The 11929-nt window shown below is 41.0% G+C and overlaps 1 protein-coding gene across 1 annotated transcript; it reads left to right on the top strand.

Moving 5' to 3' along the window:
* The first annotated feature begins 2979 nt into the window (after window positions 1–2979).
* CISD2 (CDGSH iron sulfur domain 2) lies at window positions 2980–10400 on the top strand. The gene is made up of 3 exons (XM_040065725.2): window positions 2980–3122; window positions 8826–9037; window positions 10041–10400. Exons 1-3 carry the CDS (start codon window positions 3020–3022, stop codon window positions 10128–10130), a joined length of 405 nt encoding a protein of 134 aa, XP_039921659.1. The 5' UTR covers window positions 2980–3019; the 3' UTR covers window positions 10131–10400.
* Window positions 10401–11929: the final 1529 nt, after the last annotated feature.

Genomic DNA, 11929 nt, shown 5'->3' with positions numbered 1-11929 from the left:
TTATTCCAGGTGGTCAGTTTGGAAAATGGCAACACCAATTCCAAGAAAAGGGTTGAAACAACACCAGACATCCTCTAGATAGAAAAGCTCATTACCATGAAAAAGTACTGAGCAAATTACTGTGTTGCTTAGGCTTGTTCTACTGATGTAAGAACAGTGTGTCTCCTACCTCATAATATTTCATCTTTTATCCTTATTGTTATGTACTTGGTAAAATAAAATAAATATATGTAACTTTTAAATGTTCTTCTCCTTTGCAAATCTCATGTGTCCTAGACAGACCAGTAAATATTATTTCATTTTACGGCTGAATTAAGGGCAGAGGGAAAGGGAGCAATTTTCAAAGGGTAACATAAAGAGGAACACAAACAGATTCTTTTCATCTATCCTCAGTCTGTTGGACCAGGACCGACCAGGTTGTGGATGCTGAAGGCAGCTCTTATTTCTGCTGTGAGCTGGACAAGTGTAGCTATGTTGTTGTGACGAGAACAAATTCTGCCAAACATCATCTGCACCATGAACTTTTATACCATTCTTATCATAGCATGGGCTGGTTCTCATTTGGGCGTTGCTTGGGGAACTCCATGTCAAAGACCTGGGCTGTGAGAGATGGAGATCTCTTCATGTTGCCTCCATGCTCCATTTTATCTGTAATCTTCTTGCTAGATGAAAAATCCCAATGACAGAGGATACCTAGTGCTGAAAGCAATATTCATCTTTCCATACAGGTGACCTGGGTTCTGTTCAAGTATCTATGTTTGGGCTCTTTGTGCTGCTCTTTTATTACAGCAACTTCTACATATCCTCCCAATACCAGAGCTTCAATGGCCAAATTTAGCATGAAACACACAGAGGCATTCTCTACTTTTTAACAGTTTACAGACTGAAACTAAATATACAAGAATGAATTGTTGCATGTGATTCTCCCCACAAAAAAAGTGAAAAAATTTTCCAAATACCAAACATTATTGATATTTCAGTTGAAAAATATGCTGAAAAAATCCTGGAGAAGCAATTTGCCTCTGGAGTAAGAATGTCCACGTAGGATGTTAAACATGTATAACAAAAGGGAGATGTCACACCTGCCTGCTAAATCTCCTGATGTTGACTAACCTTAAGTTCTGAACCCATAATATGGTCCCTGATGATGGATTAATGTGTAAAACCCTGTTCTTTCCTGCAGGACTGAGCAAGCCTGAAGCTTACATTTTCCACCTTAAAGCAAACAGGAAGTCTGAAGCCAAACTGCAGGGTGAACATGCATCTCCTGGGCTCTGGTTCAGACTGGATTTCTGAAGACCACTTTTCACTTCTGCTTCGATTAAGAATCTCATTCAGGTTTCATTTTCTTTATAGGTTTGTCGTAATCTATGGCTTTCAGACTTTGACACACCAAACCCACTCGTGACTCATGTCAGCTGATCCCTACGCAGCAGGAGGGGCACAGGGAGAGCAATTCCTCTCTGCAACATTTGCAGAAGGACTCGCAGTGTGCTGAATGCAGCACTGATCAAAGGCAGCACAGCAGGGCTCGGGAGCTTCCCCAAAACGTCAGCTGTGCTCCCAGAATACAGAGAAGGCTGGAAGAGCAGGAGAATGTGGGGGGGTGGAGAGTAGGACAGAGGTTCCCAACTCCAGCGTGAAAGTGTTTGATTTAGGCCTGGAGTATTTACCTTATGTATTCTTCCTTTAGAAAGTCTCACAAAATCTCACAATTACACATGGCATGAATAATCTGATGTATAACTTTTACAGGAATAACCAAGTGTTTTACTCTTTCATTACCTTGTCTAATAGCTGGCATCTGCCTAGACAAGAAGGAATCCTCTTAGGACATCAGACACAGTCATTATGTCAATAAATTTAGGTGAGGTAGGGAACTTAGATATTCTGAGATCACAGGAATATTCCCACTAGCTAAAGATGATGATTCATCAGGAAATGTTAATGTAGGGTCACAGGTAGAAAAGTCATAGGCTGGAAGCACAAATAAATTTGATTTATCCTAAATTTACCTCCCAGGATTTTCCAGCAGGAAAAGTACACAGTTGATTTGGGCAGATATGGTGGGATTTCAGTACACTGAGGGAGGAGAGAGAACTGTGCTTCAGTCAGGATCATGTAAGGAAGGAGACAGGGCTTGTAGGATTGCGCTGCTTCAGCTCCTCTGCTCGTGCTCTGTGCTACATGCTACTAGCACTTGATAGATTCACTTATGGCAGCAAAGCACCTTGAAGCAAATGGTGTTGTCGTGACCAAGGGATTAACATTAGAGTGTCCAGGTCTGGATGGATTGTCTAAATTGACCCAGAGTGGCTACCTGCTTCCTACTTTTTCATCTGCCTATACAGAGGATTTCATATGACAAAAAATTACCAGTCTCCTAGACATAAAAATAAAATAAAGTGATAACAAACAAACAAACAAACACCGGTATGTGATAGGTCTTGTTCTGTGCAAATTATTGCCAAACATGAGGTGGTTGTACCTCTCCCTGTAACTTTAAACCATTCAGCACTCACACAATCCTATCTCATGCGCATGAAGAAGAACTTTCCATCTTTTTACTTCAATATTTATACGACCATCAACATGGAACACAACTTGAATGCAGCAGGGTGATGATAGGTAATTACATAAAACCTGTGAAGGTCCTTCCTTTCCCTTCCCTTCCCTTCCCTTCCCTTCCCTTCCCTTCCCTTCCCTTCCCTTCCCTTCCCTTCCCTTCCCTTCCCTTCCCTTCCCTTCCCTTCCCTTCCCTTCCCTTCCCTTCCCTTCCCTTCCCTTCCCTTCCCTTCCCTTCCCTTCCCTTCCCTCGCTCACCCGCGCGCCCCCTGGCGGCGGGAGCGCTCTCGCCCCGCGCCGGCGGGGGCGCCCCCTAGCGGCGGCGGGGGGAAGCGCGGCCCGGGCGGCGCGCGCGGGGGCACGGGCCCGGCAGCCGGGGCGCGTGCGCGGCCCCACCCCGCGGCGCGCGCGCATCCCGGGTCGGCGCGCGGGGGAACGGCGGCTGAGGCTGGCAATGGTGCTGGAGACTCTGGCCCGCATCGTCAAGGTCCAGCTGCCCGCCTACCTCAAGCGCCTGCCGCTGCCCGAGAGCGTCGGCGGCTTCATCCGCCTCACAGGTAGGCGCGGGGAGCGGGACCCCCTTCTCGCCCCGGTGGCGCGGTCATCGTGCCTGGGATCCGGCTCTCACCCCTCGCTGTCTCCCGGCCGTGTCACAGAACCCCGACCCTTGAACTGTTGCGGCAGGGGGATGGCCCGACAGTCGGTGTCGGTGCCACGTGGGGCAGGGGGAGCTGTCAGGATGAAGTGCAGGGACGGGGTAAAACGTTCGCGTCTGAAATTCCTCTGGGAACCAGCGCCGGGGAGCCAGAGGCCGTGCGCCGAGACGGATTGGGATTTAGCCAGAGGCCTAAAGTACAGCCTCTTTCTCTTCACAGGTCAAAGGCTGTACCTGTACCGAGTTAAACCAAAGAAATTGCTTTCAGGGACCTGCCACATACATAAAGTTAGGGTAGTTTTTAAATTTAGTAATTTTTGTAAGTGTTTTCTGCGTGAGGGAGTAGAAACACCAGTTGATTGATTGTAGCCCTGTCACAGAATGAACAAGAAAGAAAAGTGAGTAGTGACGACCTCTGTGGGTGCTCGGTGCTTTGCACGCTGAGGCTCTGGGTGCCCAGGCTCGGTGGTGATAACAGCCGGGACCTCGGGCAGTGTCAAGTGGCGGGATTAGTTCGGTGACAAGAAGGAAGGAATACTTTCCACAGAAAGTACAAGTAGAAAAAGTTATCAAAGTGCAGGATCACAATCTTGCAGCACCAACACCATGACTGTAATAGTGTTGGAAAATTGTTAAATTTAGAACAAGCACAGTTTATTTAAAGATGGCTTTGAGTACTTTTTTTTTCCAGCATGTTTATGCTGCTTGTGATCTGCAAGTCTCATTATATTCCTCAGGAACAAGCAAATATCTTTTAAATTAACTGATCTTCTTCCACAACTACTCTGTCATATGAAGAAGCTGTTAATTATATTTACCAAATAGAGAAGTTCAGGTGCTGCAAAGTTGGGAGGTAGGGGAGCATAAACCACAGAACAATGCATCTTCTCCTGTTTCTAGTATTTGGCAGTTTCGTAATGTAGCCAATTGCCCTTGTAATCACGACTTGACATTTTTTAAGCTTAGTAATATTTTAGTCTCTTACTGCTTCACTTGTCTAACCATGTCTTTCTATAACAGGATTTTATTTGTACAGTCTTTACTCATAATGCATAGTGGTAATGAGATTTATTCTGAAAACCTCTGAAAGGTTTGGTCTGTAGACCAAAATCAGGACTCTGGGGTTTTTACATACTATGATCAATGGGGGAGAACTGTTTTGTTGTCACATTGTTTACCCCATTGACTTTAAGGAACTTTTTCAAGTTTGGAGAGAGGGCAATAAGCAAACAACTGACTTCTTAAGTATAGACCAAACATGTGAAATGTCAGTCCCAAAAATATCAAACAAAAGTAAAAGAAGGAGCTGAGTCAGAAACTGCTTTTGAGAACTGGTAGGATTTAATGAGCATACCTGAAAAATCCACTGCGTCTAGTTATTAGTGATTTTTTTTTTTGATGGACTCTAAAAATGGGAGACAAAGGTATATTTAAAAATGCATGGCTATAGAGAGAACATTTTTACATTTAATTTTTTTTTTCAATAGTAAGCTAAACTAGTATCTGCTGCCATGCTTATACATCTTCCTCCCAGGGTAAATATAAATGAAAATGGAGGACAAAAAAGCAAATCTGTACAGGTGCTTCAAGTTATGGCATAGAGTAAATGCAACACAGTGAGACTTTTGAGAAGGATATTGTAAGACACTGCATCCTAGGCATCTAAATTAAAAAATTATTGTCTCTTAGTGTGTAAAGGTTATTGAAAGTCATTGAAGCGTCATTGCTCATTGAAGAGTCGTGTGCTTACTTGCAGACAGAGCTGCTGTCAGTCTTAAGTTTCATTTGAGAAAATGATTGCTTGAGCAAATGCTGCCTCCTCTGTGTAGTTGTGGTCTTTGTCCTGTCCTAAAGTTACAATCCTCTAAGAGGAGGGGACTCCCAGTTCTAGGGTTTTTTTGCAGTGAATTATCATTAGGGAAACACTGTTAGACAACAGAGAAAATCAGTATTCTCTTTTGTGTTTGCTACTACTACAAATTACAAAGTGTATTCTTTGGCAATTGGCATACTTTGCTCCTTTTTGGAAAGTGAGAAGTAACATTTGTCTAAAAACTTTTAAAGTTCACTAATATTTGCCCTTTGGTGTCATCTACTGAATTTTATCAGGGACCAGCGCTATGAAGCACTAGGCAGCATAGACTTTGTTTGCAAATACAGGCCAGAATCCGGATTTGGAACAGTGCAGTCTTTTCTTAACTCTTTTATTGCTTCTGTAAACTCTCATTAGCTTGCAGGCAGATGGAACTTCAGTTCCTGTTATACATCAGCTGTAGAAACAAAAGACCAAAAGTATATGGAGCACCTTGGTTTTTTAATAGGATGTTGTATAGTGTGCTGGTTAAAGATCTGGGCACCTGTTGTCTGTTGTGATCTTACAAAACCAGAATGAAAAATTGTTTGTTTGAAGAGAAAGTCTGTTAGCATCCAGTGCATACCTCCTGAAGGTAAAAGCAGTGGGGGAGGAAGGAAAGAATGTTTGACCTTGGGTTTGAAAGTGGATATCTGAATTATCACACTGTGCTCTTCGGAAGCCTCTTTCAGTGCCTTGTCTTTGCTTCTTTAGCCTTCTCTTCTCAAGTTCAGTGAAATGAACAGTGTTGTCTCGTGCCAGCTTTGCTTTTTGTCCTGGAAGATGTCATTAATATGGCATAGACCTTCACCTCAAAATAGCAAACAACCAAAACCAGGATAGATCTGCTTATTAGTTCTGAAGAGAATGTCATTAGTAAGTACTTTGAATTTGCATGGAGGATGTCATCAGTTCAGAGCATATACAAGCACAGTTCCACTATTCCTTTTGACTGGTAGTTAATGCTTGTTAAAATTTTGGGTTGAGTGGTTACTGTAAGAAGCTTCTTTTGGGTCTGCATAGGATTATTTCTACAAAAGGTAGCTGAAACATAAGTCAAAGATACCAAAGGAGTAGTTGTTGGAAGCCAAGCAGGGAATACCTGCTTTGATTTTCCTCTCAGTGGCTGGTCTGTACCTTTGTTCATAGTGTATGTGTTTGGACTAAAAATTAAGACAACCTTTCCCTGAAAGTATCCAAGGCCTCAGCTTCTTGGAATTCTCCGGTTTCCGATACTTTCCAGGATTTATCTTTGGGATTGGTCTCTATCTAACACAAGTCTGAAGACTGCCCTGTTCCACACACCGTGCTTAATTTCTGTCTCCAAAGTCTTCCTCTTCCATGCAGCAGAACCGATAGAGAATCTCCAAAATCAGTGTAATGGCTGAATTCTGAGTTGTCAGCTGTGAGAATAAACAGTCTTGTGAATTGCCCTACATCTGCTTCAGAAAGGTCTGAATGGCTTCAAAACCAGAGCAGTCTACACTTGTAGGAAGACATCTTTGCATTAGTTTGGATGAACGGTTTTTCCCGTCCCTGCTCACCCAGCCTAAAGATCTCTGACACTGTCTTGTATCTCATGCCTTAGATGATTTTTCAATTTAAACATAGGAGCTTCAGGCAGTCTTTTGGCAGTAACAAGCCATTTATGATTAGTGTACTCGTGAATGTAACTGAGGACTGTCCAGAGACTCTCAGATTAGAAGGAAGCACAGAATTTACTGGCTAGTGAGGACAAAAGTATTTATCAGCAGTTATCTTGGTACAAATACTAAATAATAACCATCCTAAATAATAGCCTTGTACATCCTGTTAATGTTTATTTCTGATTTCATTTCTCAGAGGTTATAGCTATCACACTCCTCTTGCACTTGCATGAACCCAGCTGGCTGTGAGTCATCCATAGGCATGACCACTTTTCTGATTTTGATGCTGTATCAAAGGGTGAGATGTGCCCTTTTTCTGTGTCAATCTCAGCCCAGTTATAGTCACCTTACACACTTGATAGATGCCCTGGTCCTGGTGTGCCTCTTGGAATGTCTGTTCTGTCTTGGAGTTCAGAGGAGTAGATTTGTAGAGATCCACATTTTTGCCAACAGTCAGGTTAAATACAAAGTTTGGAATTTTTTTTCAGTGACCAAATATTTTTCCTCTCTTTTGAAATACATTCCAAGACAGTCCTTCAGGTAAGGTCAGAAAGTGCACTTGGATTCCTGATAGAATTGATGGAGTGTTCTGGAAAAGTAATGCTAGAAATGGCAAACAGGTGTTGCTGTCCAGGAAACTCAGGATTCTGTGTAGCTGAAAACATTTCAGGTATCTCAGTGTGTATTCTTTAGGGCTTGCAGCTTGTTGGAGGAACTAATGAAAGTGCATCAGAGATTAATGCATTGCAGTGAGTGAGTCTTAGTGAATTTTGTGAACTGATGTGTATAGACTGCTGCAGGTGCAGTTGGGAAATGACTACTGAGACTTCTTGTAGTGCTTTTAGCATTTATGCAGCTGTGATACATTTCCAGATAAATGCACTTAATGTGGCTGTCACATCAAGGGCAACAAAGAACAAAAAATCAATCCCATAAATTATTTTCGTTACATGGTCTGGTTCCAGAAAAATTAGATCCTTAAGAAAAATCCACTGGACTGGAGAAGTATTAGCATAAACATGTGTTTTACTAGTACAAATAAAATCAAGCTATACAGAATAATGTATTTTCTCAGGACTACAGCCCACCTGGCAGCCTTAGCCTGCTCTGTTGTGTTTTGTTTCTTGTACATCTTAATTTCAAAAAACAAATTGTAGAATAAAATCCTGCTATATTCTGATCCTAAATGATTTAGAAGAGTAAGTTGATTAGTGTCTTGTCTTAAAAAGTGCTTGTACAGCTATTTGTGCTCCAGCTCGTTATACTTTTTTCTTTCCCTTCTGAAATATTTTTAAGCTCCCTTCTGTATGAGTGTTTAGCTTTAATATATTCTCCAAAAATTTAGAAAAATGCTTTCAACCTTTAGTGCACCATGGTACTTAAGTTGCACTGGAATATTATCAAAGCATGTTTTGCTAGAAAAGTGGGTCCACCTTATATATATAGATAGTCTATCTATCTATAATATAGATAGATATATTTTATATAAAGATATATATGCCAATTACTGATACATTTCTTAAAAAGCCCAGTAAGTCTTCTCTCACCAGTATGTCTAGAAGGTATATAATGATGCAGCAGGGCAGCCAGATCTGCAGCAGATACTTTTACTTTTTACCCGTACCCTAAAGAAGTTCCTTACCTTGGTAAAAACCAGTTTTCTGTGACTTGACCTACTGATCTTAGGTGTCTTTCTTTCTCTGTGTTGTAGAAACTGGTTGCACATCTCTGAACAAACAGAGGTCTGAAAAATAAAACCAAAAAGATTGGTGAAGGTTTTGCCAGTTCTTTAGGGTTGCCCATTCCAGTAAATCTTTTATTTGTTTTGTATTTATTATCTTCCATTGAATCATCTTCTAGAGTGATAAAATTCAGTTTCAGATTAAATTCCAGGAGTCAGTTTTTTACTTTGGCTGGAGTAAATCCTAGGACTTAATGTTTTTGGTTTTTTTTTTTTCCCTTGAGACTCACCAATGGAATCTTGTTTGCTCCGGGGGCCCTGCTGACTGAGCAGCCCCTCCATACCCTCAGCCATTTGAAAGTAGCTGATGCTGCACCACCCTGGAGTGGTGTCAAAAGCCACCCTAAAATCCCACCTTATCTTCAGTTTCAGAATGGTTGCGGTTACTGCCTTTCCTGGGCGTGCTGGCCTTGCTCGGTTACCTTGCTGTTCGTCCCTTCCTCCCCAAGAAGAAACAGCAGAAGGATAGCTTGATTAACCTCAAGATCCAGAAGGAAAATCCCAAAGTAGTGAATGAGATAAACATTGAAGATCTGTGCCTCACTAAAGCTTACTGCAGGTGTTGGCGTTCAAAGACGGTAAGACATTGTGCTGCTGCAGGATTAGAGATTGAAACTTGCATATTTTTATCAGTGTTTGGGTAGTGCATTGCTCTGTGTTGAGCTGTTGCCTTTGTCTGGAGTTGGAACATGTTCCTGAACTTGGTAGAATGGCACAAACCTATCTACATGGAGAAAGCAACTATAGAAATTTGAAAGAAACACAGTAGGGTTTTTCTAGAAACATTTAGAGAGTGACCACATGGGAGTAGAATAAACCAAGCAAGCCTGTTTTACTATTTGGAAATACATTGCAACTAAGTAAAAGATAACTACTCTTATTTTGCAGAAAACAATGCTTGGAAAGTTGTTCATATTAGAATGAAAATAAGGCTGGGCCTGTGTTGATGAGGGAGATTCCCACCTGGTCCAGAGCAGTGAGGTGACTGGTTGGGATATTCCATATCCCCCAAATCAACTTGATGTAAATGAGTATATTTCATCTAGCCTCAATTTTCATTTCCTGATTCAATTTTGAATGTCCTGACCACACTGGTTTTGTTCTCTCTGGACTAAATGCTTTCCTTTTTTAATAAAAACAAAAAAGTTTGCCCTGAATTGAAGAAGCTTACTCAGCTGTTTTCACTTTGGACTAATCACTTCAGCCAAGTATTTCGGCTTTTCTTAAAAAAGTACTTTCTGGTTGCAAACGACTAAATCTATTAAGAGGACTCTTACTAGCTCCTCAATAAATCCATCTGTAGCTGTGATGGCTGCTTTGTTTGCTGCTCTTTCATGGAAAAGGCTTTGTCCCTGACTTTGTGTCTAAGTACAGCTATTTTAGGATCTCACAAATGTAGCTACCCATTAACAGTGTTTGTTTTCCTTAGTATCCTGTGTCTGATAGGAGGCAGGGAGTTTGACCAGGACATCACAGGAGGAACTAGCAACATTATCAGAGCGCTCAGGAGGAAATACAGAATCACCATGCAACTGCTGTACAAAATTATGCTAATTCCTTGGCTATGTTTTTTTTTTTCAGTTCCCTGTCTGTGATGGCTCCCACAACAAGCACAATGAATTAACGGGAGATAATGTAGGTCCACTAATACTCAAGAAGAAAGAAGTATAGCAGATGCTTAATCTAGATTATGACTGATAAAAAGTCTTTTATACTGTTGTAGTTGCAATGGACAGCATTTTACTATGTGATTGATATGATTTAGTTTTATGATTGCTGTAGATTTCCTTTTGGAATAAACTGCATTTGCACAGTGATGAATTTGTCACTGTTTTGGTACCTTATTCTGAGAAGAATTTTGCCTGCTTTGTAAAACTGTAAAGTACCTATCTCTGTAAATAAGTCGTTTATTTCAAGAATAAATTGACTTTCTACAACTAAGCCTTTTTTGTATAAACATAAAATTATAAAACTGTCACTGTTTCAAGTGATGTTAAGTGCACTTTTCTGTTGAGAAATCATGTTTTACTTTGCTTTTCTGGAACAAATTTAAATGTACTTAAGTGAGGGAGAAAAAGATATCAGCTTTCCCCCTTGTGAATATATATTCAGGCAGCAGACTGGTGTTAAGTCATGCAAGCTGAAGGTCTGGCCTGCGTGGTGCCTAAGCAGGCAGTTTGTTGGTCTTACACAAAGCAGCCCAGCTCAGACAAACCCCACACTGCTGGAAAGTTTCACAGAGCATCCCAGGTGGAGTGCTGGCAGTTCCAGGCCATATATAAACCAAACTACTGAGCAGGTCAGCCACCAACCTTAGCCCTGTATTTTGGGCCCTGTGTTGATGGTAAGGAAACACAAATTTACCTCCTGCAAGTTGACTTGCTCTGTAGTTGCTATGTTTGCAGTGGGAATTTTCAAGGGATGAATGGGTTAAGAGACAGAACTGAGGACGCAGAACTGAGCTGTTCTCTTGGCTTGTTACCCATTCAGAATTATTATTTAGGCAGGTCAGAACATTGCTGTGGTGAGGCTTAATTTCAGATGCAGATAATTACTACTTACCTAACTGCTAGATTTCTAATTCATTATTCTAAAGTGCTTCATTCTCCCATGAAATAATATATCTGTCAATTTAAAAATAAAAATTTGGTCCATGCTATAGTTTTAGACAATGGTACCATGACAGATCTCAGCCATTCCTTAACAGCATTTCATTTGACCCATTGTTAGGTGGGAGGGCCCAGAGCTGTTGCCAAAGCTGATCATCACAGTGCTGAAACAGAAAGCGAGTCAGAAAGCTGTTCTCACATAAGGGCTCTTTCAGCAGCAGCAGAATTAAGGTAGATCATTCCTTGTTCATTTGTGACAGCTGTAGTTCTAGGTACCAAAACATCTTGCCTTGCAGCAAAAGATGGCAGAGTAGGATGTGACTGTATGTTAAATTCCTGCTTTTACAAAGTGTGCAACAGAACCATGGTATAATGTTTGTTTAAATGCTTCATCATGGTCTTACTACAATGGCTGAGAAAACCATAAACGTGTTAGGATATAAACATTTATAGTAGAGAAAAATATATAAAGGTAGGTGTCTTATACTCAGTTTTCACTTACAGATATATAGACACAGGCCTGTATGTGCTTCCAGCTTTTATCAAGATACTTTCATATTCAGTTTGATTTCCTCTGAAATCACAACCAAACCTGTTAAATTAAGATCTTGTTAAAGTGAGTAATACATCAACATGGTTTTGTTTTTCCCAAAAGCTCCTTGAAGAGAAGAAAGTGTAAAGTGTAAGAAACCTCTTCACTCCATCTTTAACACAGCTTGATTAAGTAATTATTTTTTTCTCCCTACTTTCTCTTAAAAGAGATAGTTTAACAGCAGTCTACAAACATGGCTATAGGTTAAACAGGGACAGTCTTTTTGTTTGTGCTTATATCTGTAAGGGAATGGAACAAATTTGTAGTGT

The sequence above is a fragment of the Hirundo rustica genome, chromosome 5, assembly GCF_015227805.2.
Source record: "Hirundo rustica isolate bHirRus1 chromosome 5, bHirRus1.pri.v3, whole genome shotgun sequence".
Taxonomy (NCBI): Eukaryota; Metazoa; Chordata; class Aves; order Passeriformes; family Hirundinidae; genus Hirundo; species Hirundo rustica.
The sequence above is the reverse complement of the archived record's forward strand: the minus strand, read 5'-3'. Positions and strand labels throughout refer to the sequence as shown.

Bases quoted from the DNA above. Each gene is read 5' to 3' on its own strand.
- CISD2 (XM_040065725.2), top strand. From the start codon at position 3,020: ATGGTGCTGGAGACTCTGGCCCGCATCGTCAAGGTCCAGCTGCCCGCC. The intron at 3,123-8,825 runs GTAGGCGCGGGG...CCTTATCTTCAG, and splicing joins CGGCTTCATCCGCCTCACAG to TTTCAGAATGGTTGCGGTTA. The intron at 9,038-10,040 runs GTAAGACATTGT...TTTTTTTTTCAG, and splicing joins GGTGTTGGCGTTCAAAGACG to TTCCCTGTCTGTGATGGCTC.